This window comes from Ustilaginoidea virens, chromosome 1 (assembly GCF_000687475.1).
Source record: "Ustilaginoidea virens chromosome 1, complete sequence".
Taxonomy (NCBI): Eukaryota; Fungi; Ascomycota; class Sordariomycetes; order Hypocreales; family Clavicipitaceae; genus Ustilaginoidea; species Ustilaginoidea virens.
This window is the reverse complement of record NC_057316.1, coordinates 2,828,901-2,855,162: the sequence shown is the minus strand read 5'-3', so window position 1 is coordinate 2,855,162 and position 26,262 is coordinate 2,828,901. Positions and strand designations below refer to the sequence as shown.

Sequence of the window (26,262 nt, the reverse complement as noted above, 5' to 3'; positions counted from 1 at the left end):
GCACATCTCTGTTGACGGGGTTGAAAGACGCGGCTACGACATAGAGGCTTCTAGGGACATGTGTCTTGTCGTCGTGTGGACATGGGGCCAGGAGAGAAAAGAGGAGGATATCTCGGGTTTCAAACGTTGCTGCTTTTGCTTGCTTGTCCATTGCCGCCACTGACTCCGTTGTTGGTCACTTGAACATGATTGAACAGCAGCAACAAGAGGAGGCTTCCGATTGTTCCAACCCCCCTTCCGTTCTGACCACGTAATTACCCCCGTCGTCTTCTTGGATCCAAATCATGTTTTTGTTTGCCTCGCATCAGCTTCAGCACAATCAGCTTTTCCTGATGCTCTCCATGAGCAACTCGGACAGCTGCCTGATGCTCGTCTCAGAGGTGACCTGGCTGGCCATGAGGTACAGCACATTGCCAAGCACGCGGCTGTGGGCGTTCCATGGTCCGCCACCGCCGCCCGACCTGCCCTGATCCAAGGCCTCTCGCAAGCCGACGGCCGCATTGCTGCTGTATCCCGAGCCGGACGAGTCCTTCAGGTGAAGGGCCAAGACGCTCCCCAGGGCCCACGCGCCAGCGACCCGGTCGGTCAGGCGAGACAGGCGCTCCACCAAGCTTCGCGGCCATGCGGACCACACGTCGGCGGCGCGCGCTTCCGACTCTGCGGCGCCTTGGCGCGCCCAGCCCTGCGCCCTGGCCCAGTCCCACTGACCCCGTGCTTCCATGGCCTGCATCTCCCGCACCGCCTCCAAAGCGACCTGGCAGCCGACGGGGTGCGCGGTATAGCTGTGCCCGTGCAGCAGGGCGTCGGTCTTGTCGGGGCTGAGGAAGCTGCCGAAGATGCTGTCCGAGGCGAGCGTCGTGCAGAGAGGCACGAGGCCGCCGGTGAGCAGCTTGGCGTGGACGGAGACGTCGGGGTGGACGCCGAGGAAAGACGAGGGTGTGAAGCGCCCGAGGCGGTAGAGGCCGGTGAAGACTTCGTCAAACACGACGGGAAGGCCCGTCCATTCGTTGGGGTCTCGGGTCAGGTCGGAGAGGGGCCTGGTGGGGGTTCCGAAGAGGTGGGACGACTTGCGGACGACGTGGACGAGGGTGCGTTGAAAGAGGGGGTCGCTGTCATTCGGCGATGCGTCGATTTAGCATACATAGGGCCTCTGTTGGTTGCCGGTTTGGAGAGAGAAGGGGGGGGGGGGGGGGGGGGGGGGGGGAAGGGAGGGATGGTTTCGTCTTACACTAGTTCCATGCCGCCTGCGCCGAGGACAATGGGCTCCAGCATTAGGGCGCCAAACTGACGACCTTGATCCCTCAGTCTCTGCAGGGTCGAGGTGATGTATTCTTCGTAGACGTGATGTTGGCCCGAGGCTTCGCGAGCCTCCACGTCAAAGATGTCGTGGAGAGAGCGGTAGGCCCGTCCCCGGCCAAAATGGCTGTCCAGTCCGTCTGCGACAGTGACGGTCCAGTTGCCCTCTTTGCACAAAACGGTGGGATAATCCAACCAGTAGCCCTTGGCCTCGTACCACTCGATCTTCTCGTTGTAGATGCCGGGCTCGGCGCAATCCATGGCCCCGATGGTGTCGCCGTGATATGCCCCCTTCAGCCCCAGGATATCCAGCTTTTGGCTCGCGTCCCATCCGTATCGCTTCCTGGCGGCCCGCAGCGCCATCTTGACGGCTACCTCTGTGCCGGTGCTCCCGTTGTCCGAGTAGAAAACTCGGCGCAGACGCGGGTTCTTCATGCCTCGAAGCAGCGTTTCGGCGAGGGACATGGCGGGCTGGTGAATGGCAGAGGCAAACATGACGTGGCCGTAGCGACCGGCGGCATAGGCAGCCGCGAGAGTGAGCTTCGGGTTGGAATGGCCCAGGCCTTGGGTCCACCACGAAGCGGACGCATCAAACGACGACCTCAAGACCGGGGCCTCTTTGGAGGCGGAGGCGGAGGCGGAGGAGCTCCTCTGCGAGGCAGGGCCCAGTGTTTGAAAGTAGTCGCCGTGGGCAGAGTCAATCGTCATGATGTCCTCGGGCCCAACCAGGCTTTGCTGCGTAAAGGGATACCAGATATGTCGGCTGGCCTTGCTGGCCATGGAATCCAGCCTTGACAGGCGGTGCGCGTGCTTGTCGTCCAAGGTGCCCAGAAGCTGCGCGGTGATTTCTTGCGAGTCCTTTCTGTCGTAGTACGTCTGCATGGCCTCTGCGTCTCGGTGCGCGTCGTCGTGCCGCCGAGGCGGGTGCGAGACGCTGCTGACTTGGATGCCGTAGTTTTTTAGGAAATACTCGGCAAGGTAGTCGTGGTTCCGGTAAAGGTCCTCTCTGAAGAGAAGCACCGACTCGACGTCGTAGCCGCGGATCCGGAGGGACTCGAATGCGGAAATGGTCTGCGATATGCCGCCCAGACGCGAGTCGCCAATCAGCAAGGACGGAGCGCGCAGCGGGATGTACAGGTCAGCCTGGGTCGTTCCCGATGGTCCTGGCGAGTGGACGCCGCCAGCGGTTTCCATGAACAGCCAGCCCTTGCCCCCGGCTGCGGCGGCGGCGGCGGCGGCGGCGGCGGCGGCACACTGCGCAGCGGATTCGCGACATCTTGACAGCAGGACGTCATCTGATGGAACCGGCTGTTTTTATTTTCCCGCTCCCAGTTTTTTTTTTCTCCCGCGGGGTGTTTGTCAGCAGCTGGCTCGCCCTCGCAAGTGACGAGCGAAGAGGGCACATGGGGGTGTGATATATCGAGCATATCCTTCCTTACTCTTCCTGATGCTAGAGCCGCAGCGTGTGGGCTGCACGGGACGTCGTACTGGTACAACGTGTTGCGGGACACACCGGCGGCAAAGCGAGCAACGTGCCTGGGATGACGAAATGATTAAACGGGACGCACCACGTTCCGCGTGTGAAGGGGGATGGGATTTGAATCATCTGCGAAACCGCGCATCAATGCCGCTGACTCCCGGCTGAAGGCGCAAGTACGCGGCAAGAACAGGGAGAGGCGAGCTTACACAGGTCATCGGCTTGGTCGTCGGCGCCTGTGGAAACCGGCTTCAGGAAGGAGACTTGCTCGTCCTTCCAGAGCTTCCTGGCCGTCCTCGCCAGCAGAGTCGTAAAGATGGTCTTGCCGACGTCCGTGTTTGCCCCGAATACTTGGTACACGCGAAGGGAGCGCCAGAGCAGCGAGGCCACTGGGGATTTCATGGCCGTTGGTCGCTCCGCTACGCCTTGACGACTTCAGGGTCCCGATTGCGAGCTGAAATGCCAGACTTTTGTTGCTGATGACTGGAGTCTCGACTTTGCGAGGTTGGCTGCTGTTTTGGGTGTAGGTTGGGTGTTGGTTGGGGGGGGGGGCTTGTGACGCTCCGCGAGGCTGCAACTGTTCAGCAAGCGCCGTCGTTTGCCGACTTCAGAGCTAAACGGGGGAAAAAAAAAAACAAAAAAAAAAAAAAAAAAAAAAAAAAAAAAAAAAGGGCTGATTGTCTCCGCCGCAGACTCTTTGCGCACAGCTGCAGCCCGCGCGCATTTGCACGAGGCCAAGCAGCCTGGCTGGGGTTGGACTCTGGAGGGAGTTGGCTGAGGGGTTGAAGTTGAGCACGTTGATGATTTGTTGGGGCTCCACCGGCGAGCGGGCAACCAACCCCTGCCGATCCCGGTGCTGCCTTCCTGGGCTGCCTTTCTGGGCTTGCCTTCCAACAGTGGCAAAGCATCAGTTTCTCCCGCTTTTCCACCCCTCTGCCCCAGGGGTGAATCTAGCACCTACCTCCTCCGCAGGGCAGGTACTTCTTACCTTACCGTGCGGCGTGGGGCAGCCAACCGCATTGGGAGTGTAGAGCCTAGTGGGCTACCGGTACCTGCTGTGGCTACGATAGCCGCTGCCAGCCGTTTTCTTTTCTTCCAGCCACCCCTGCAGGGGGGAGTGGGGCGTTTTAGTGCCCGATTTCCCATTTCCCCGCTGTCGCTTGCACCAGACGCCAACTATACGGACTACTCCGTATCCGTATATATCGCAGCAACCTGGATGTACAGACATACAACGTCGACAACTTTGCAGAGTTCAACCAATCATGTCAATGCCTCCGCAATACTCGGTAAGCACATGCAACGAGCCTACGAGGGCAAAGCCCATGATTTGGCCCCTGGCCAGCAGCTCCTTTTTTGCCGGCACATACCAGTACATAGCATAGCAGTCCTCGCCATGGCCGCACGGAAGCCGCGTCTCGACGACGCCTACGCCGCCATCCTCGCAGGCCGGGAGGCCCTCAACCGCCGGCGCCACCTCACCCTCAATGACGGACGCCTGGTCGACTTCTCGTCCAACGGCTACCTGTCCCTGTCGACGCGCCCCGACCTCAGGACCGCCTACATGTCGCGCCTCCACGACGCCCGCGACGCCTTCTCCCTGGGCTCGTGCGGCTCCCGCCTGCTCGACGGCAACTCCGCCGGCGCCGAGAAGCTCGAGGCCGACGTTGCCGCCTTCCACGGCGCCCCCGCCGGCCTGCTCTTCAACTCGGGCTTCGACGCCAACACCGGCCTGTTCGCCTGCGCCCCGCAGCTGGGCGACCTCGTGCTCTACGACGAGCTGATCCACGCCAGCGTCCACGACGGCATGAGGCTGGGCAGGGCGACCGCCGTGCCCTTTGCGCACAACTGCGTCGCCGGCGCCGACGCCGACGCCCGAGGCGTCCCCGCGGGCAAGAGCCTGGACGAGGTGCTGCGCGCCTTGCTCGACGGCCGCGACGGCCGCGCCCTCGCCACCGGCTCCAGGAACGTTTTTGTCGCCGTCGAGGCCGTCTACAGCATGGACGGCAACGTCGCCCCCCTCCGGAGGATTGTCGAGTGCGTCGAAGCCCGGCTGCCGCTGGGCAACGGCTACGTCGTCGTCGACGAGGCCCACTCGACGGGCTGGCTGGGACGGCGCGGCCGAGGACTCGTGTGTCACCTGGGCCTGGAGGACCGCGTTTGGGCTCGCGTCCACACGTTCGGCAAGGCTTTGGGGTGCGCTGGAGGTGAGCTTTTACCGCCCAAAATCCCGCGCAAAGCAACGAAAATCGCGTGGGCCTCTTCTGACTGTACCGTTTTTCTCTTCTCTCCCCATCCCCTCCCCCCTCCCCTTCCCCCCTTCCCCCCTTTCCCCCTTCCTTGGGTCCCCTCGTCGTCTTAGCCATTGTCTTATGCACACCAACTACTAGATCGTACTTGATCAACTATGCGCGCAGTCTGATATACACCACTGCCATGGGCTTTCCCACCCTCGCAGCTATTCAGACGGTCTACTACGACTTTTTGAGACTGGGCCGGGCAGACCCTCTTGCCGCGGATCTGATGTCCCTCGTGGGGAAAGCACACGGCCTGCTCCTAGATTTATCTCGCAGATACAACCATCCTTCACCCCTGCTTCGCATCAGCACCGCCCCTCCGGAATCACCCATCATTCCGGTATTTTCAAGCCAGGCGAAAAGTCTAGCTCTTCACTGCCAAAAGCGAGGCTACATGATCCGTTTCATACGTGAGCCTACGGTGCCAAAGGGTACTGACAGGCTGCGGCTTTGCCTCCACGCCGCGAATACGGTTGCAGAGGTACGAGGGTTGTGCATGGCAATGGAGGAATGGCTCGAGGAGCAACTCGCGGAACAGCCGGCCGCCAGGCCAAAGGTTACAGAGCTGGGGTCAGTCGTCAGTACGACTGCACGTAGTGAAACCCCGGTAGGCGTGATAAGTAGGCTATGAATACAGCCACATATGTACACAATATGTATATTTATATATATATATATCAGTGGCTGTTCTGTAAATCTAGCTTCATCATGTGCCCTTGTTTCGTTTCTCCTTGTGCGGCTTGCCGTCGTTTGCGGCCTTTACGCGCTCGCGGCATCAACCTGACCAGCCCCCTCGGCAGCCGTTTTGTTAAAGCTCTTCATCGGCGACAGGCCCCATCTTCCAAACATGGCGCTATCCTCGTCCCAGCCATTGCAGTCCGTCGTCAGCATCTTGTCGCCAGTGAAAATCGCGTTGGCACCAGCCATGAAGCACAAGGCCTGCTTCTCCTCCGACATGGTCTTTCTTCCAGCCGCAATTCGTATTATGGTCGCGGGCATGATGATTCTCGCCGTGGCAATGGTTCTCAGCATGCTGGTGAAGGCGACGGGGGTCGTGTCCCCCAACGGCGTGCCCTTGATGGGCACCAATGCGTTGACCGGGAAGCTCTCCGGGTGGCAAGGCAGCGTCGAAACGGTGTGGAGCAGGCCGACACGATCCTCGGATGACTCCCCCAGACCCAGGATACCGCCGGAGCACACGTTGATTCCGGCATCGCGGACGTTGCTGAGCGTCCGGAGACGCTCGTCGTAGGACCTTGTCGTGATGACGTTGGGATAGAACTCTCGGCTCGTGTCGACGTTGTGGTTGTACGCTGTCAGCCCGGCCTCTTTGAGCTGCTTCGCTTGCTCATTGTCAATCATGCCCAGAGTGACGCACACCTCCATACCCATGGCTCTGACGCCCTTGACCATCTCGGTAATGTTTCGCAAGCTGTTTTTGCGGCCGCGCATGTCCCGCCACGCAGCACCCATGCAGAAGCGCGTGCTGCCGTTTTCCTTGGCCGTCCTGGCGGCAGCGAGGACAGACTCTACGCTCTCAACGCGCTTGGCTTCGAGACCGGTGCCTTTTTGGTACCGAGTCGCCTGGGCGCAGTAAGAGCAGTCTTCGGTGCAGCCGCCAGTTTTGATGTTCATGAGGGTGCAGAGTTGCACTTCTCCGGGACTGTGAAATCGGCGGTGGACCAAGCTCTAAAGTTTGACGATATTCTGTTAGTTTCTCCCAAGACTCTCCTGAGGGATTTTTTTTCCTTTCTCCCTTTTTTTCTTCTTCTTCTTCTTCTTCTCCCTCTCCTTCTCCCCTCTAACCCCCCTTCTTCCTCGGATATTGCCATGTCAGGCCAGGACGCGTTAGTGTGCGGGTGGGTTTTGGCAAAAAGGTTGGACTGACAGCCTGGTGCGCCAATTCCAACAGTGGCTGATAATAGATTGCCGCGATCTCCTCTCTTGTCCAGTCCTGTCGGGCAGCTGTAGCCGACACTGCATCTTTCAAGACCTGGTTCGCATTTGCTTGTCTGGCTGGCTTCTTTACAGCCTCCGGTGGCCCATGGGCCGGTGTTGGGGTGTCCACAAGGGTAGCGCCGGCACGAGCTTGGCCGAATGGTGGGAAAGCTTGGCGAGCAAGTCTTGGGGCAGTCGTCGTGGTTCGGGATGCAGTGGATAGCAGGGACCCGACACCGCGGGCAACCACCGAGGAACGCATCTTTTCCCACAAGTCTCACGGGATGGGCGACTGCGATGTCTGCTGTAGTTGTTGTTGTTGTTGTTGTTGTTGTTGTTGTTGTTGTTGTTGCGGCTGCCAACAAATGAAGGGAGGTCCAATGAAGGAGATCCAATGGAAGGATGGACTCGGGAGAGGAGGGGAGGGGGGCAGGAGGGGCAGCCAAGCAAAAGATGCTCAAGAGTGCCTGGCTGGTGTTACTGATGCTTGCTTGGGCTGGTGATTTCAACGTTAATGAACCGACGACTACCTAATGTAGTGGACGGAACCCAACGTGCATAACATGCCTGGCCGGTGTAAACAGTCCTAGTACAACTGTCAACCCAGGTGTTGGCGGCTGGCCGCAAAGCAAATCAAATCAAATCCACGGTGCCTGAATGGATCGCGGAATGCCTAGCGGATCCCAGCTTGGTTTAGCTCCAGGGACTTGTTGAAGCATACCAGGTACCTAGAGTACCTTAGTTGACCCAAGATTGTATCTGGTACCAAGCCACACTGAGCCTCGACATCAAATAGCAACGGAGCCGGTCCGCTGAGAAAATGAGGTAGATGACTGTCCCTGACTCTGACTGTAACTTCTCGCCTTTACTGTTCAACTAGCTGTTCTTATTACCGTCTCTCAGCACGAAACCCGACGCCCGACAGGTACGGAGTAGGCCTCAACAAATCCTCGGTCGGAGCTTTACTTACCCCGCACCCGCAGTACGTGCGGTGGCGCACAGGTGGGCGAGGCGAGGTGGGGGAACTGGAGCAGGGCGGGCGGCCCGTTGCCCGACATGTTGAGCCTTCCCATTGTCTCTGTACTTGGTCTGTACGGAGGGAGTCCCCGTACTAAGTTACCTACCTCCTATCTTGTAGGTAGGGTAGGTACCTACCTTAGGTAGGTATATAGGTTAGGTACCTAGGTACCTAGGAGGTAGGTAGGTAGAGGTAGGTAATCAATTAACCTTTCTTTCTCTCATACAAGATATGTACCTGGAGGTTTTCGACTTCAAACTACTAGATAGGTACTGCAGTAGTAAGTTTTCCCACGCCGCCACGGAGTGAGTACCTGCTAGTCGTCGTCGTCGTTTTTTTTTCTTTTCTCATGACCCCAATGAAGATTGCCGATTCCATTCGCAACGCCAGGCCCCCTCCCGTTTCATTACACGTGCAAGCACCTATTTCAGTCGCGGTGACTTGCCCTAGTTGCAGCAGCAGCAGCAACCCTCGGCAAGTCTATTCCCGACCGTTGTTGAAACCGCACCCGCATTTCAACTGGAAGTGCTATACACAGAATCCGTACTGTGTACCTACCGACCTAGGTAGGTACCTACCTTCCTTACCTGGTACATACCTTACCTAACCTAACGTACGGACGTTCTCTCTCGTACGGTGAAGCGCCCCCGCACTTGCCTGCATCTGTCGTACAGTCAGAATTTCACAATCAGCGGCAACCAGCTAAATGACTAGTCTTTTTCCTGCTGTATCGATTATCAGAATTTTCCTCAACAGCAACTTCTTTCCTTCGTGCCCCCGTGATTGGGAATGCTGCCCGTCATGGACTTGGGATATGGTGATGACCGTGCGAGAACACGGCGGGATCCCGGATTCCGGATTTCGGATTCCTTCCTTCTGGTCACATTATCAAAAGACTAAACATTCTCATAATGTAGGTGTCGGCCAGAAACTAGCCCTCCAGTATAGCTTCTTTACGATTAGGCCTTGTGCGCAAAAGCTTCCCAGTTGTAAATTGCCTTTCGATGATGACGGACTTCAAAAAATCTCGGGTGCTCCTTGAGCTACACGTGGGCCGTCTCTCACATTATTTTCTCAACTGCTTTCCAACAACAATTTCTAGTTGCCACCCTTGTGATGCTGCTCATGTCAAACAGAGTACATGAGACTGTTGCATTTTCTTGCCGTCACTTGACAATTACCGGAGACAGTTGGGTAACGGCTCTCCTGCCAAGCCTCCCTTCATTCAATAGGTCAACTGCTTGCCAGGATGCCCAGGCAAGGAAGGTGCCGCTGTATCGGAAGAACGAGCCCTGGTGATCGTTTTTGCACCTTTATGATGGCTCTTCATGCTTTTATTACTTCAGAGCTGAGACGAAGAGGCCTGGGCCGACTCAAAACCGTTTTGGGGAATCAAGTTCGACGTCAGAATTACCCCCGAATGACATGGTGCCGAAACCATGCAAACAGGGCTCTCTCTCCCTGTACCATTTCCATGGGAGCAAATCTCATCATCGCAGCCAAAGACATGTGCTGGTCTTGTTAGATGAGCATGGAAGAAGGTACTACATGATTCGCTTTCGAGGACGGTGCTCATTGTGAAGGATGAAGCATCTTTTCCGGGGATGGGAAACCGTGCTTGGGATCCAGCAATCGTAAAGAGGAATGCTTCAAAGGTACCGCCCGCGGGGTTTCCTGCTGATTGTCTTTGGAGAGGAGTGAGAGGAGTTTCAGTTTCCAATATCGACTTTCATCGCGCTCATGTTGGCAAAGTGACACATTGGCCAGCTGCTGTTGTCGCATGACGGCACGCATGGACAGCTACCTGAACAGGTCAGGTCAGGACAGTAGGCCCGGGTGCTAGACCCAGCCATGACTTGCGTGCGTTGCTGGCTGCGGCCTTGACAGGAATGCAGTAGCAAACCGTAGGCTTGTTCAGCGGGTCGAAGGTGTCGAATGTGTCGAATGTGTCCAACGGGTCGGAAACCCTCCCCCGGAGCCGATGAGTCTCTCCAGTCGAGCAGCTTGCCTCGGGCGGGTGACGTGACCTGGCTTTTGTCGAAAGGGGAAGAAGAAAGGCCAACATTGGTGCGGACCAACAGACTCACCATGGCACGGGGCGCTTGTTGTGCTCTTCAATTCTTGGTCGTCAACATGCTGCAAATGTCTCGTGCAAGGTAGATCAGGCAGTCGCGGGCGGGCCCAGTCACCCGCACCTGCCTACATGACACTGGAAGGCCCCAGACTACATTTAGAGCGGCCTGTGCTGTGCTGTGCTGTGCTGTGCTGTGCTGTGCTGTGCTGTGCTGCGCTGCATGAAATTGAAATTGACAGTTAACGTGAAACAGTCAGCACCATGCTGAGTCGATCTGTCAATCTGTCAATCTGCCAATCTGCCAAGCCAAGACCCCGGAAATCTGCGCCTCCTCTTTGTTATGTATTGTCCGCGTCACTTTGCTGCTTGCCATCGGTGCAGTCCCTTTTCAATGCGCTTTGGACCGTACGGAGTGCCTGGGACTGGCTGGGGTCTGGTGGGGGAGAGTATTATGCTGCCGTGCCGTCCAGAATCCAGATGTCACTTGATTGGGCCCAGAACGCCTCAGTATCCTCTAGCCGCCACGGTGCAAGTGCAGGTGAGGTGAGGTGAGGTGAGGTGAGGTGAGGTGAGGTGAGGTGAGGTGAGGTGAGGTGAGGTGAGGTGAGGTGAGGTGAGGTGAGGCGGCTGGGGGTTCCCGAAGTTTTCGAGGTCCAACTACGGACTAATTACGGACCAGTGACCCAGAAGTCTCGACGGCGGCGGCTTGGCTCCGATGCCAACCAGACGCCAACCAGACGCCAACCTTGGCCTGCAAGGATGCTAAGGGTAAGGGGCCTGCCTGGGCTGGTTGCCCGACGGTCCTACAAAGTCCCAGAACCAGACAGACCCCTTGACCCATGGGCTCGGTCGTGGCACGGTCATTGGCACATCCCAGGCCACGATCCATCCTCAACCTCGGCGGGCAGCTGGCGGGCAGCTGGCAACAGCTGGCTGTCAAATTATTGCGTCATGACGAAATTGTCGCGCACAACACAAGCACGCACCATCATTACGACTTGCGGGGTAGCGCCGACAAGGAGGGAGGAGGGAGAGGAGGGGGGGGGGGGGGGGGGTGTGTGCGTCAACAAGCCCTCCGTAGCTTGGGCTACAATGGACGCAATGCCTTGTCTCGATAATCCTGCACATGCCCCCCAGACAGGCCATCAAATTTTCCATCATGTCCATTCATCCAGTATAACCGCCCGCGGCCCATCTTCTCCCCTCGCTGAGAAACCCCATCTTGATACACATCAGCCCGTTGTTTTCGACCATCTGCAGCTCGCATGCGAAAAGCAGCAACCATGGCAAGACCTGGAGCTTATGGAGCAAAGTAAGAGGACCCCCCCCCCCCCCTCTACCCCCGACACCTTTGCTTGGGGAACAGCCGCGCACTGCCCGTGTCCCTCCATACTGCAAAAAAAAATAAAAAAAAATAAAAAAAATAAAAAACGATGGAAGAAAAAAGCAAGTACTAGCATGCTGCTTAGCCTAGCCGACCTTGCCAGCCATATACTTTCAAACGGCCCCCGCAAAGTATACCCAGCGTCCCGGAGGTTGCGGGTCATCTTCAACCGCAGAACTATCGTGGATACGCTTAAAGCGGTCCATGTTTGGGAACACGATGGTTATCCGCAGTTCTATGTGCCGCTGACCGAGCTCAAGAACTGCTCCCATAGAGATACACAGCTGATCCGAAGCGGTGGCTTTGCGAGAGCCGCTCTTGTCGAAGTCACGGTTCACGCGAGGAGCGGGATCAAGGAGGCCAAGACGGACCGCGTGATTCGCTTCACCGACGACAGAAGCCTTGGTGCCCTATGCGGACTTGTGCGACTCGAGTTCGGATCCATGGGTACGCGGTGGGGTGCTATAGCCTCGACTTTTGCCTCCGGTCGGTTAGCTAACTCTTCCCCTTAGACCAGTGGCTTGAGGAGGATGTGCCGGTATATGTTCATCCGAAAGATCCGTTCAAGCGTGTCGATACCCTTCCATCGTCCCGATCCATAGAGATCAAGATGGAGGGCAAGACCATTGCCAAGTCGGTGTCGTCGGTTCATTTGCACGAGACGGGACTACCGGTGCGCTACTACCTGCCTCCTGGGTCTGTGGATCCATCTCTGTTGAGGAAGAGTGATCAGATGACCCAATGTCCCTACAAGGGGAATGCTGAATACTACCATGTGGTTGTCGATGGGAAAGAGCACAAAAACCTGGTGTGGTATTACAGACATCCCACTCACGAAAGCGCTGCCATAGCTGGGCTGCTGTGCTTCTACAACGAAAAGGTTGACATTCTGCTGGATGGACAGCTTGTTGATAAGCCTGGAGCCTGAAGCCATTCTGGGGGTTAAAAAGGACACAAAAAAAAAAAAAAAAGGAAAAAGGGAAAAGAGAAAGTAGATGAAAAGATGAGCACTCACACATGAAAGCCGTCGCGAGGGACAGGAAGCAACGACTTGAAAGAATGTAACTGGCACATTTCGTTCGCCCTTCATATTTCCCGAGATCAGAAACAATCGAGAATCCTCAACAATCTTCAGAGCCTCTATGCCGGGCTTTTGTACTGTACGTCCTGGCTCAACTTCTGTTCTGGCACTATTCGGGTCGTGGAAAGATGGCACACGTTTCCATCCCATGAACCGCTCCCTTCACCATGACGTACTTTTCTCCCTAGGAGGCATATCCGGTCGCAGCACCCACCTCGCCACGCATTTTCTCCAAGATGTAGTTTGCACATCGTTCTTGGTCGGCCCATGTTCCACTTGAAGCGGTCTCGTGCGCAACTTCCACGCCCTTGGAACGAGATCCAAGGCCGGTTTCTGGCCAAACGACTGTGTGCGGCAGGTACCTATGTCGTGTTGCGAGAGCTCGGCCTCATTATGCGGATTGCAAGTGCAGTCTCGTTGAGGCTCACAGGCGCAGGCGAATTCGTAGTTCTTTGATGTAAAGCAAGAACAGCGGAATGGCCAAGAAGCATCACAACATTGGGGCTCTACGGTTCACAGACTTGTTGCGATCCAATTACCTTGGCTCTTGGTGGTGGTGAGAAGGACTACGCAGGGGTGCTGGTGGACGCGGCAAGCCTTGGCGACGAGGAGAGAGGTTGAAGGGGAAAGGAATGTAGTTGCGTTGGTCCCGAGATATCGCAAACCTCCTACGAAGGCACCAGGTCCATGAATTCTTGATGTTTTCAATCCAACAACGGAGGGGCTCTCCCCCGATGGACCCCGCGCATCGGATTTCCCTACGGCCGTGACCACGGCATCCAACGACTGAGAAATAAAACGTGACATTCCCACAAAAAAAAAAAAAAAAAAAAAAAAAAGAACGCCTCTGCTCATTTATGAATTTGTGGCGGCGCTCATCGTTTGCAGCGTTGTGAGATACGCAGCGCATTACGCCGGAGTCTGCACAGAGTACTCTGTGTTTGCTTCAGCTTTGTGGAGTGGCCAGTCTACGAGGATTTACTGCGACTGGCCGGGTCTCGATTGGCTCGATTTTCGAAATATGCAAAGATGGCGTCGGGTTTGGCCATGAGTCAATTTGAAGGACGACGGAAGGCTTTTCGTCCTGGTGCTGCGTACAGCTGCACTTGGTACTCAGGTATTGAGAGAACCTGGACACGGAGTACTCTCGTAAATGGTTAAATCACACCGATACGCTGGTCCTGGTCGCGTGTGTTACCGATGCATAAGTCATCCACCTGGCCCTGGCTCTTGACATCTCATCCGGACCTTTTTCTCCTGCCAGGAGCGATATGTTTGGAGCTTTAGTGACTGCGACTTTGCAGGAAGCACGGGCAAAAGGCGAATCGGGCGGGGATAATACATACGGTAGGTACAGTATGTACATAATACACACAAGAAGGGTCGACAGTTTGGCTGTTCGGCACAGTGACCGGAAGACGTCGATACTGAGAGTCAGGCAACATGCCAAGTAGCAGCAAACGGAGAAGGAACAACTCCGTTTTTCGAAGACGCCACAGGCATAGGCAATTCTCTGCGGAAGAGCTACATGCAGAACTGCAACGAGGCGGGTAGCTGTCGATGGGTGTCGTCTGGCCAGGGCTTGGCGGTAAGAATGCTGCTGTATGTGACATGGCAAGCGGCTAGGACCAGTCCAGTCAAGAGAGCAGCGTCCTTGACGGACGGACTTTGTCTTGCTGCCTGCCTGTCGTGCCACATCGATGCGGTCGGAAGCTCGGGTGCTGTCGGCTTGATCCGGGGTTGCCTCTGGTCCGCTGGTGGCCGGCCATCAAAGCCGACGGGGCCAGGCATCATTTGAAAGTTCAGGAATTCGTCAGAGACCTGTACCTGTAGCAACCTGTCTGAAGGTACTGCGGCCCTGCCACGGTGAGCACACCAGCACCAGGGATTACTATGTACATCACGGCCCTGTAAGCAAGGGAGTGGACGTTGTGGCACAGACCAGGGCCACCCTGGAGTCTGTCTGTCTGTACACATGATCCTCGGCGGGCTTCAGACCCCGTCACGATTAACAGCTGCTTCTTACAGAACATAGCTTCCCGATTGAGCAAGCGCCTGGTTGCGTGAGCGAGGATCTAAAGCGGGTCAATCGGGTCGGTTTCGAGCAAGTTGCTGGGCTTGAACAGCAGCAAGCAGAGTCCAGACGCCAGACGCCAGACACTCCCAACTTGCAAGAACCCGGCTGAAAAAGCTGAGAAGCTGAAAAAGGGTGCCCAGGTGCCACAAGTACAGTACCAAAGACGAGTCCAGACTCCCGAACCAGTTGCGCAGCTCAGACAGTCCGTCCACGCCCAAGAGGGCCTTGGCCCTGTCCTTGGCAAAGACCACGCGCAGCAGGGTTGCACCGAGTCCCTGGGTGAGCCGCTCGGATCAAGCACAGGGAAGGGGTACGGAGTTACAGTCGTAAGCGAGGACGAGGGCGAGGACAAGACGAGGACGAGGAGGACGAGCCAACTCCAGGCTCGGCCTCAGGCAAGCATTGCGTTTCCTTGCCGGAGAGAGTCTCTTTGAGGCCGATGCCAAGGTTTGACGGGGCAATACTTCCGAGAAACACCCCTGGGATGATGAACAAAGGTCTGGTGTCTGGTTGGCTTCGAAAAAGTGCGGCAAGGGGCCCCCTCCAGTCGGGTTCCCACCAAAGAAAAGAAAAAAGCATGGCATCCTGGGTCCTGGATCCTGCATCTTGGATCTGGCGTTTGCCCGTGGGCTAAGGGTTACTCCGTGCGGAATACACAGTCTTTGGAGTATAATGCACAGTACTGCCGGCCCCCATTCTGTTAGCGGCGCAGGACATCATTGAACATTGAATCGAGCACGTCTTTGCAGACTTGTTCACAGGCAAGTATTCTACGCCCGAGTACAAGCAAAAGCTCGATCAACAGAACCGTATACTCACTGCTCACAGCTCGGGATCACAGCAACGCCAATGCCAGACACAAAAATACCCAAGTCAACCTATACTCCGAACACTACTCTTCGACAAGAGCTGAGGACCCATGTACGCACTACGTACTACCCCAGTAACCGACTTGCTCCCCCCCCCCCCCCCCCCCCCCCCCCCCGGCCACATAATTCGAATGTCTCGGCTTGTGACAAGAACTGCTCCCGCTTTCCGCTTCCCGCTTTCCCTTTGTGGTTCCAAGTCCTGGTTGCTGAAGCCGGGTTTCCGCCCACGCTCCACTGAGCGATATCCATTGGCGATCGTCTTGATAACGAACCCATTGACCGATATGCCTTGCTGTACCGAGCATGTGCGGCCCCGAGGTGGCCGTCGCGTGGGATGCATGCCACGGGGCTTGTTTCGCTGTCGGTAACCACTATATGTGTCTTACCACCTCCCTTCTGGCTTCGGGTGGGCTACTCCAAGTCCATTATCGTCGGTCGGCAGGACGATCAGCCTCTTCGTTGGCCCCAGGATGGCTCTACGACCACGGTTGGCCGTGGCCACGGCCCTGGCCCTCGTAGGTCTAGTCACTGGACTTGCCGGCACCGACACCATTACCTGGGGAGGAGACAATTCGAGAGCTGGCTACCAAACGTGAGTGAGAATGGGCCGATCCATGACCATTCCAAGACATCCATTCTCCTGTGGTTACGCTAAATGGTTTGGGCTGCGCAGAAATCACAACATGGACCCGGCTGTCGTTGGCAGCGACCAGTTTGGTCAAGTATTTCGAACCACTCTGCCGGGCGTGTGGGTTGGCCAGCCGGAACAAATCTTTTCGCAACCTCTCGTTTACACCCCCAACAACGACCCTAGGCAATACGTGTACTTTGCCACCACTCAAAACAATGTCTACAAGCTAGATGCCAAGACTGGCCAGATACTTGCGTCGCGAAACCTTCACATTCCCTTCCTGACCGCGGATCTTGATGGCTGCGTCGACATTAACCCAACCATTGGCATCACTGCTACTGGCGTCATCGACCCCGACACCGATACTCTGTACTTGACCTCAAAGACGTACGTCGATCAAACTGGCGGCCAAAAGGCCCAAGGCAGGACTGCCGGGAGGTACTATGTCCACGCTCTTGATGTCAACAGCCTCGCCGAGCGCCCAAACTTCCCCGTCGACCTAGAGGGCATCCGTGCCAGCAACGCTCCCGATCGCATATTCAAGGGTGGAATTCACCACCAGCGGACGGCTCTGCTGCACGAGGGCAACTACGTCTATGCTGGCTTCGCCTCTCACTGCGTACAGTACGACTTCACCGGCTGGGTCATTGGCTGGGATAAGACGACCGGTAAGATTGTCGAGAACTGGGCCACCGAAGGACAAGGCGTCCCAACCACCGTCAAGGGCGGCGGCATCTGGATGTCTGGCGGCGGCATTGCTTCCGATGACCAAGGTTCCATCTTTCTAGCCACCGGGAACGGATATGCTTCCCAACTTTCCGAAGCCCCCGTCCGGGGGTTCAACCCTCCAACTTCGCTGGAAGAGGCGGCGCTGCACATGAGCATCAACGCCGACGGCAGTCTTCGGCTGGTTGATTTTTTCATGCCGTGGGAGAAGCAGGCTCTGGATGGCGCGGACAAGGACCTGGGCACCAGTCCCCTGGAGATTCTCCCCAGCCAATTCTCGTGCGGTGCCATCAAGCGCATCGGTGTTGTCACCGGCAAGAGTGGCAAGACATACTTTCTTAACCTGGACAGCCTTGGCGGCTACAGAAACGGCCCAGACAGGCTGGATGACGTGATTTACGTGTATCAAAACGACAACTCTGTCTACGCCGGTGCTGGTGTCTACCCCCTGGAAGGTGGTTACATCTACATCAACGTCATCCAATACCCCACCGTTGTCTTCAAGTTTTCTTGCAATAACGGTGTGCCTTCATTCGCCAAGGTCGCCCAGACACGGGAAAAGAATGCCTACATCCTCGGCGTCAGCCATGGTACGACAACCTCTCTCAACGGAAGACAAGGAACTGGCTTGTTGTGGATCACCGACGTGCAGGGGCCAGGTCTCCGCGTGTACGACGCTGTGCCCCAGGCTGGTAGCCTAAACTTGATCAAGTCCTTCAAAATCCCTGGGGTAACCAAGTTCACTCGACCCGTCTTTGGCGACGGCATGGTTTATGTCGGAACGACTCTAGGTTACGTTTACGGCTTTGGATCTCCCGTAAACGCTCCTCTGAACTGCACCTCACCAGTAGATTTTGGGACGGTGAATATGAAGAACGGCAGCTCGGCTAAGCCTGTTACATGCCAAGCTCTCATACCCCTGACTGTGACAGCAATCAAGCTCAACGATCCCAGAGGCAACAACTTTGCCCTCTCGGGACTGCCCACCACGCCTTTGCAAATGGCTGTCGATGATGCCTTCACCATCAATGCTACGTTTACGCCTTCTGACGTGGGTTTGCTTTCAAACGATGTCCTCGTCACCACCACCAACAGTGCCGGCGGCTACAGCACCAACACCCATGCACGCCTTGCCGGTACAGGACAGAGTGCAGGGCCATTGCTCCAGATCAGCCCCAGGATCCTCTCCTTCAAGAAGGCGATTACTGGAGCGGACCCCAACGGAGTTTCGGAGCCCTTCTTAGCTTCGAACCTGGGTAATGGGTTGCTTACGGTGCAGTCTGTGCTGTACTCTCCCAGCAACGCTGACGGGCCGTCCCAGCTATGGGACGGTCGAGGCGATTTGGTAGTTGGCAAGTTCACACTGCAGAAGATTCCCGCCGCCGTTGGTCCCAACTCTGCGGCCAGCGTCAACGTGAAGTTTGACACGTCGACAACTGGCACCTATTCTTGCTACGTCAAGTTTGTGTCGGACGGGGGCAACGAGACCATCTCGATTACTGCGTCAGCTGGGCCTTGGCCCACTGCCCTTTTAGAATTCCAAACCCCCGATGGCAGCGGGTGGGTCAAGCATACGCCGGACACGCCGTTCAGCTTCGGCAACGTCACGCAGAACACTTCCAAGTCGCTATTGTTTCGCGTGACAAACTCCGCCCCCGAGGGAGCAGTTCCGTTGTCGCTCACTGTATCCAAGCCCCCTTTCGGCGTCGCAGGACTTGTGCGATCCCTGAACCAGGTGGACCTCGCCGAGGGCACGTCTCTCAACCCAGGCGAGAGCGCCAACGCCACGCTCATTTGCAACGCCCCGTACGCGCAATGGAATACGGCTCCCTACAACGACACGGCTCGGTGGACCATGAACACCAACGATCCGACCTTTGGAAAGCAATTCATCCAGTTCTTCTGCAATGCCGTCGCGGAGCAAGCACCGCCCCTGTTGCCCAGCGGAGATGGCCGGTTCAAATACATTGGTTGCTATCGAGACAACACTCCCGATCGCCAGTTGCCAAACCAGATATACTCATCTGATACCTTGGTCAATGCAGACTGTATCCGCGCTTGCCACGCCAAGGGTTATATCTACTGCGGCACACAGTACGCGCGTGAATGCTGGGCAGGCAATACTATTCCCATGATCAAGGTGGACGAATCGAACTGCAACTTTAACTGCATGGGAAGCTTGAAGCAGATCTGCGGTGGGAATGGAAACAACAACCCCGGAGCCTACTTGTCCGTATTCGTCGACAGCCTCTGTGGGCGTGGTGGATCAACTGAGCCGCCAACAGCCGCTCAGCCGCTCGTCAACTCGGGTGTCTCGGGCTATGCCAGCATCGGCTGCTACACTGAATCTACTACTGGCCGCGCTCTGCCCAACGGAAAGGCCACCGACAAGAAAACGGTGAAGAACTGCGTAGATGCTTGCAAATCGAGCGGCTACATTTATGCCGGTGTAGAATACGGAGGCGAGGTAATTCTACCCGCCCTGGTCAGCCCTTTTGCTCAGAGTCCCCTTGCTGACTTTTTTTTTTTTTTTTTTTTTTTTCTCGTTCGCAGTGCTGGTGCGGCAACGCTTTTACTTCCGGCGCTGTTCCCGCCCCTATCGCCGACTGCCAGATGACTTGCAACGGTACGTAACCAACAATCGGACCTTGATCTACTCCCACGACGACGATGATTTTCAGTGCGTGTATTGACAGCCAAGCAGACAACTCTACCGAGTTCTGTGGCGGCCGTCTGAGGCTCAACGCATATCAATTTACCCTCGGACCTACCAGTATCATGACAGCCACCACTTCACTGCCGTCACCACCCCTTCTCAGTTCCAATCTTACCCTTGGCACGTCTCCGAGCAGAACCCAAGGCGCCACGGATTCAAACGCCGCGGCATTCCCTCCCACGCAGGCCTCTCCTGCCGCGCCAACGCAGACCGGTCCTTTCAGAAGAACCGAGATTGGCCAGTGGGCTTATCAAGGGTGCTGGACGCAGTCACTAGAGGGCCGCGCTCTGCGCGATCGCGTATTTGCCAGCGACGACATGACGCTCGAGTCCTGCGCCGAGTTCTGCGCCGACCTGACGTATTTCGGCGTGGAATACGGCCGGGAGTGCTACTGCGGCAAGGAGATTGCCGGGGAAAGTGAGAGGGCCGCAGACCAGCAAGACTGCAGCTTCCTCTGCCCTGGCGACGAGTCGCAGTACTGTGGTGCTGGGTCACGACTGGAGCTGTACAAAATGGCAAGGCCCCGCCCCACGGCCACGGGATGGGACGCAGGGCAGGCGCCACAATCCTGGAACGGGACACGAGGGTGGTCGGCGACCACGAGGCCATAAGGGCGCAGGGGCGCAGACCCTTCGCACTAGCCGCAAGTCATGACAGACTCGCCTATACATAGCCATATAGTCTGGGACACTTCTCTCTCCCTCCCTAAGCTTTAGTCTAACATACCAGATTGACCCTACCTAGCCTTTTCAAACCTTAGAATTCCAACAATGCTTCGAGTGTGTGTGTAAACAAAATCCCTATCCACGGCTTTGGGCCGGCAGAGTAGGATCTGCAACGGCTCCAGAAAACATGGACATCCAAGCAAGATGGAAAAGAAGCAGATGGCGGAAACAATCGTCATTGCCAAAATGTATTCAGTCCAGATGGACTTTTTATCTATCCCACCCTGCGCTTGACCTGGGTATAACCAACACCCATGTTTGGATCCAACTCGAGACCAGCAGACGAGGTGGCGCCTCGCCTCACTCGGCACCTTTATTTCTAAGCCAAGGAGACGACATGAAACACAAAGAAAAAAAAAAGAAAACAAGAAAACAATAAAAAGAGGACAACAGAGGTAGGAAAAAAGATGCAGCTCCGCAGACACACAAACACAGGCTTTGCCCTGATCTGTTGCCCCATCCGTGATTCTTCCATTTTCAACGACAATAACTCAACAGACCCCTCTTGGCTATCTTGCGTGCAAGCCGATGGGCCAGGCCACCCGCGCCCTGCTCAGACGCTGTCCCGCGCGAGTCGGAAGTCGGACCCGTTATGAGCAAGACTCGGGCCAGAGCCTCCGGTCGCGCCAAGCTTTGCGTCTCATCAAGGGCGTCCAGGCCTGGGGTGACCGAGTCGGCGTACTCGGCCGTGTAAAAGTATCCGTCGTGGATCTCGCCCAGTATCAGCGGAAGGTTGATCCTGGACAGGGCCGGAATGTCGGCCAGGGTCAGGCCCGAGTAGACGGACCAGTCGCGGGGCTGGATGGGCACCGCCGAGTCGTCGTCCAGGGCGGCTTGGTAGTCGGGCAGTTCGTCGTCGTTCCCCGGCGAAGGCTTGCTATATGCCGGGGGCGGGCGGCAGGCGAGCTCGCGGCGGCGGTCGGGGGACGCGAGGGCGAGGCCCTGGGCTGCGTCCTGGAGCTGCTGCATGCGCTGGGCCAGCGCCATGTCTGCCTGGAGCATGTCCATCGTGGCCAGGCCGGCTTGGAGCTTGTGGCGGAGTGCTTCTCGGGGGTTACTTCTGCGGGAGGGAAATCAAGCTTTGTCAGCCTCGGGCATAGCTTGGCGGGATGAAGAAGGAGGGGAGGGAGGGATGGAGCCTACACTTGCAGCACGCTGAGGAGCTTGGTGATGGTGAAGTCGACGAGGCGCAGCCTGTTTGCGTCCCTGGCCAGGGCTCGCGTGAAGCGCTGGCACACGTCCTCGGGGCTGAGGCCCAGCTCGTCCGCCCGCGTCGCCAGCGTCTCCAGCCGGGCCTCCAGCTCGGAGAGGGTCAGGACGGAGGCGGCCAGCACCGCGACGAGGACGTCCACATCCACCAGGCTGGCCCTCTCGGGATTCTGCAGCCGGCCCGTGTCCAGGCGGCGGAGGACCTTGCGCAGCAGCTGGAGCGAGATGCGCAACGACTTGATCTGGTAGCCGGCCCTCCGCAAGGGAGCGGTCTTGCCCGTCGGCTGGGTGTCCAGCCCGTCGACGTCGACTTGGGCCTGGCACGAGGCGGCGATCAAGCCCACGAGGGCATCTTGCACCGTGAGCGGGACTGATTCGGCGCCGTGGGGAACCGAGGTCGAGATGCGCCGCGCAGGCAGGCGCGAGCGGGCTACGGTTGCGGCTGCGGTTGAGGTTGCAGTTGCACTGCGGCTGCTGCTTCTGCTTCTGCTTCTGGTGCTTTTGCGCGCCGACGTTGTTGTTTCAGCCACGGAGGGTCGCCTGCTGGTGCATGCAGAGTATGCGTCGGGGAGCCCCGGGCCTCTCGGGTGCGGGTGCGGGTGCGGGTGCGGGTGCGAGTGCGGGTGCGTGTTGCGAGGTGCGGAATCACGGAGCTTGTCATCCGGCTTTGGGGGCAAAGACGGGTAGGAATAGGCGGGAGTCGAGGTCAAGGTGAACAGCTTGTTGGGTTTTGTCTTGGTGGTTATTGCGGTTGCGCGTACATCGTGCTGCTCGTCTACAGGCGAGGGCCGGGGCCTGTTGACGTTGACGGGTAGAAGGTGGTGTGGCGGAGTGCCCATCATCATCTTCTATCTTGACGAGGGCTGCGGGCCAAGTGTTGGGCTGACGAAAAGAAACGTGAAAAAAAAAACAAGAGACGGACAAGGCGTCGGATACTGACAAGAAAGGGGAGGGGGGGGGGTTTACTGCTGGTCGAGCAGAAGCGGTAGAAAGGACGGAACGAGCCAGCGCTTTTAACCTCTTCATCATCATCAAGAAGGACTTGCTGGTTGGTTCTAGTCCGGTGGAATCAAAGGCGCCGCGTAACAGAGTTCATTCTCGGTACTCGGGACATGCATGGCCGTGCAGAATTCGGTCCGCCCAAGTCGAACCACAGGGCGGGGAAAATAAATAAAAAAAAAAATGAGTAATTAATAAAAAAAACCGGTCCGACGGAAATGGAAATCTTTCTCGCTTGCTCATCCACAGCGCGCTGGAACCAGTCAGTAAGCAGTCAGGCAGTCAGGCAGTTGGTCATGGATTAGTGACGAAGTCCTTTGTGCGTCAGACGCCAACGTGTAGTCCGTACGTAGACGCTTTCGCGGCCTTTGCTGAGGCCCGTTATTAGAGGGAAATTGGCTTGTCTGTAATGTGGATATCGGTCATATCTGAGGTCGGATGTACCGAGTTCCCCCTAGATCAGTAGGCCCTTAGGGATACCCCTTTTCCCACTATAAATAGCTGGGAACATAAGTCGCTTTGAGGAGACTTGGTTCCTTCAATTAAGCATTATCGCATTTTCCCTATGCATTCTGACATAGTAGCAATTGCGTAAATATCATAATGAAAACCTTATTCTAATCCCTTACCTTGTGGCCTAGCCTTAAGATTAACTATTATCTTTATTTTGCTATAAAAGCCACTGTTTTCTGGATCTTATTTAAGCAAGCTCCGGGTTCCCCATTAAATCTATTAAAAGCCTCGTTGCTAATATACTTGTGTGGCCTTATTAATTAAAAAGGAGGCTATTTGGAAAAGTCGCGATATTTCCTTTAAAATTAACTAATAGATAGTTTAACCGCTATTTTCGTTAGATTAATTCGTGCCCTGAATATCGTTATTAGCAAAAATAGGTACTATTACTGATAATAGCTTTAAACTAGTAGTTAAGCTGATATCCCGATATAATTAGGATATCTAGTATAATTATATTCAAAAGCGTGCTTTAGAGAATGATATTTAGATATTCATTAATCCTAAGGGCTTAACGATATTAAATATACCCCTTCTGCTAGTATAGGAACTAGATAAACCTATCTATTCTACATAGGTATTAGCATTAATACCTATATTAATAATAACAGTCGATTTATCAATAAAAGCTATAGATTGTACCTCTTTTGCAAATACTAAAGCTATAACGGCAGCTAGGGTATTATCGGCAGCACCCCTAGTAAGAATAAAAATAATCTAGCTACAGTAAGTCGAAAATATTAAAAAAAACTATTACTTTAAGCCGATATAACGCCCTAGTGGTATTACTACTATAGAATAGATGAAATAAGCTAATATTTAGTATAACTTTTAGAACGACCGTTATATAATATTTAGTCGGAATCTTCAAGTGTATACAGCATGGTTTGAATTAATACTAAGCCTTAGCTATAAGATATTAGTAGTAGGCGATCGGAATATTTAAAAAAAAATTTAATTTCTAATAGAATATATGCGACCGGTTCAGCTTATTATCTAGAAATACCTTAAAGAAAAATTTAAGTAGGCTATATAATATAACCTCAGAAGATATAATATAGAGAAATAGTTTAACGAAATCTCTATATTATATAAATAATCAGTGCAAATAGACTCAATCCTTATTAATAGGAATATACTTATTAAATAGCTAGTAGAAGCTTTTTATTAAAAGTATCTTGCCTTTAAAGATAAAATCCTTAATTGAATAGTAAAAGCATAGAAATAGAATAAATATCTCGATTTTCTAACAATTGTTAAATATATTTAGTAGAAATAAGAGCTAAAAGAGAAGGGGAAGGTTAGTAATAGTTATATAGTATTTATAACCGATAATATTAAACCTTTATTATAAGCTACTTCTAGTGATATTTCGGCTTTATCTTTAGTAGAGAAAGAGACCTATAAATACTATAGTAAGCCCTATATAGTAAAGGGGCCTTATTATAAGAATTATTAGATATTAACTTTATCGATAGCTCTATACTATTTAAAAGGCAGTATTAGTAAGAAAAGCTAAGAAGTTATATATAAAAAGATGAAAAAAGAATCTAAAGAGGTATAAAATATATTTAAAGCCTTTTAAGATAAATATAAAGGCAAAAGTAAAGGCAAAGATAATAACGATAATAATAAAGAAGAAGATAAATTAATAGAAAAAGAAAAGGAAGATAAGGTATTTATAATATCTATCCTTTCTATAGAAACTTATTTAGATAATTTAGGCCTTTTAAAGTCCTATATTATGCTCAATAGTAGCACTTTAATATATATTATTAAAATCCTATAGTAGCCTACTAGGCTGCTGGCCTAATGCCCTACTGGCTTACTGACCTTCTAGTCCTTATACCGCCTCTTGGACTTACGGTAGTCTTACCAACCTTAGGCCTTTGCCTTTTACCTTAGGATTTTCAGTGAATTATTTACTGTATATCAAGTAAGGTAGGCCTTATTAAAAAAGGTGTGGCATTGCTAAATTAGCGTGGTGGGCCTACTAGTGTGGTGGCGGCCTACTAGTGTGGTGGCTAGTCCACTAGTGTGGTGGGTAGTCACTAGCGTGGTGATTAGTCACTAGCGTGGTAGCTAATTACTAGTGCGGTGGTTAGGGTGGTTGGAAAGGCTGGATATAGTGGGGCTGCTGACGTATTATATACGTGGCATAGCGAGCATTACAGGGAGCTTTCTTACTGGCTACCTTGGATGCCTGGGCCCACCCCTCCTTCGTGTATATATAGGATAGCTTTTCCCCTTCTTTCTAGATAGTAGAAGGGCAGCACAATCGAGTCTGTTAATGCACTATATGCCTCTTAACTTCTTACCTTCCCTGCGTTTTCTGGTTATCTTATATTTGCCTTGCCTTTACACTTGCCCTGCTTTATAGCACTTGTATAGTCTTAGGACTTGTGAAAAATCTAGTATTATACTAAGATTAGTTCACAGGTCGCAGACAGTCTCGTGCCATCTAGCTAGCTAGTAAGGCTCTGCTTTTATAGTGACCTTGAGAATTGCAATATATATTTTTAATAATATAAAGTGGTTTACTAATATCGACTATAATATTGATAAGTATATCGTTTGTAATACTTATAATAGTATTTTAAAAGTCTTTAGTATTAATTCTATTTGAATTATATTATAAGATAAAAGGGCTATTATCTTTATTGATATTCTATATAACTTAATAATTATAGCGAATCTTCTTATTATAAAAAAGATAAGGAATAAAGGATTATTCTAAAATAATAAAGTCGATAAGATTTACTTATAGGAGAATAGTTAATAAGAAATTATCTTTTAAGTTTCTTAAGTAGATAAAAGGCCTTACATCCTCTATTAAAATAGTAGAAACGATATGCCTATAGATAAATTTATTATAAGGGCTTAAAATAAAGCCTTAATTATTAATAAAGCCTATTTAGCTTAAGGAGATAGCTATTAGCTTAAAACTTCGATAAAAACGCTTTATACTATCTAGCATACTTATTTTAAGCACTTATATTGCAATTCTTAAGGTCACTATAAAAGCAGAGCCTTACTAGCTAGCTAGATGACATAAGACTGTCTGCGACCTGTGAACTAATCTTAGTATAAATACTAGATTTTTCACCAAGTCCTAAGACTATACAAGTGCTATAAAGCAAGGCAAGTATAAAGGCAAGGCAAATATAAGATAACCAGAAAACGCAGGGAAGGTAAGAAGTTAAGAGGCATATTATTATTAAATTACGCTAGA

General features: G+C 53.8%; 6 protein-coding genes across 6 annotated transcripts; 3 read left to right on the top strand and 3 right to left on the bottom strand.

Annotated features, from left to right (window-relative positions):
- Positions 1-319: 319 nt before the first annotated feature.
- Positions 320-3,175, bottom strand: UV8b_00537 (uncharacterized protein; the record flags this gene model as incomplete). Its single annotated transcript, XM_043138035.1, has 5 exons — positions 320-1,109; positions 1,229-2,604; positions 2,736-2,783; positions 2,865-2,902; positions 2,983-3,175. 5 exons carry the CDS (start codon positions 3,173-3,175, stop codon positions 320-322), a joined length of 2,445 nt encoding a protein of 814 aa, XP_042993969.1.
- Positions 3,176-4,169: 994 nt separating this feature from the next.
- UV8b_00536 (uncharacterized protein) lies at positions 4,170-5,701 on the top strand (the record flags this gene model as incomplete). Its single annotated transcript, XM_043138034.1, has 2 exons — positions 4,170-4,980; positions 5,136-5,701. 2 exons carry the CDS (start codon positions 4,170-4,172, stop codon positions 5,699-5,701), a joined length of 1,377 nt encoding a protein of 458 aa, XP_042993968.1.
- A 128-nt stretch (positions 5,702-5,829) lies between these two features.
- Positions 5,830-7,270, bottom strand: UV8b_00535 (uncharacterized protein; the record flags this gene model as incomplete). The annotated part of the gene is made up of 2 exons (XM_043138033.1): positions 5,830-6,759; positions 6,959-7,270. 2 exons carry the CDS (start codon positions 7,268-7,270, stop codon positions 5,830-5,832), a joined length of 1,242 nt encoding a protein of 413 aa, XP_042993967.1.
- A 4,113-nt stretch (positions 7,271-11,383) lies between these two features.
- On the top strand, positions 11,384-12,412 carry UV8b_00534 (uncharacterized protein; the record flags this gene model as incomplete). Its single annotated transcript, XM_043138032.1, has 3 exons — positions 11,384-11,412; positions 11,570-11,931; positions 11,997-12,412. The coding sequence occupies 3 exons, from the start codon at positions 11,384-11,386 to the stop codon at positions 12,410-12,412; spliced, it is 807 nt and encodes a 268-aa protein (XP_042993966.1).
- A 3,569-nt stretch (positions 12,413-15,981) lies between these two features.
- On the top strand, positions 15,982-20,195 carry UV8b_00533 (uncharacterized protein; the record flags this gene model as incomplete). The annotated part of the gene is made up of 4 exons (XM_043138031.1): positions 15,982-16,103; positions 16,185-19,335; positions 19,422-19,494; positions 19,573-20,195. The coding sequence occupies 4 exons, from the start codon at positions 15,982-15,984 to the stop codon at positions 20,193-20,195; spliced, it is 3,969 nt and encodes a 1,322-aa protein (XP_042993965.1).
- Positions 20,196-20,786: 591 nt separating this feature from the next.
- UV8b_00532 (uncharacterized protein) lies at positions 20,787-22,363 on the bottom strand (the record flags this gene model as incomplete). The annotated part of the gene is made up of 2 exons (XM_043138030.1): positions 20,787-21,369; positions 21,453-22,363. 2 exons carry the CDS (start codon positions 22,361-22,363, stop codon positions 20,787-20,789), a joined length of 1,494 nt encoding a protein of 497 aa, XP_042993964.1.
- Between the last annotated feature and the right edge of the window lie 3,899 nt (positions 22,364-26,262).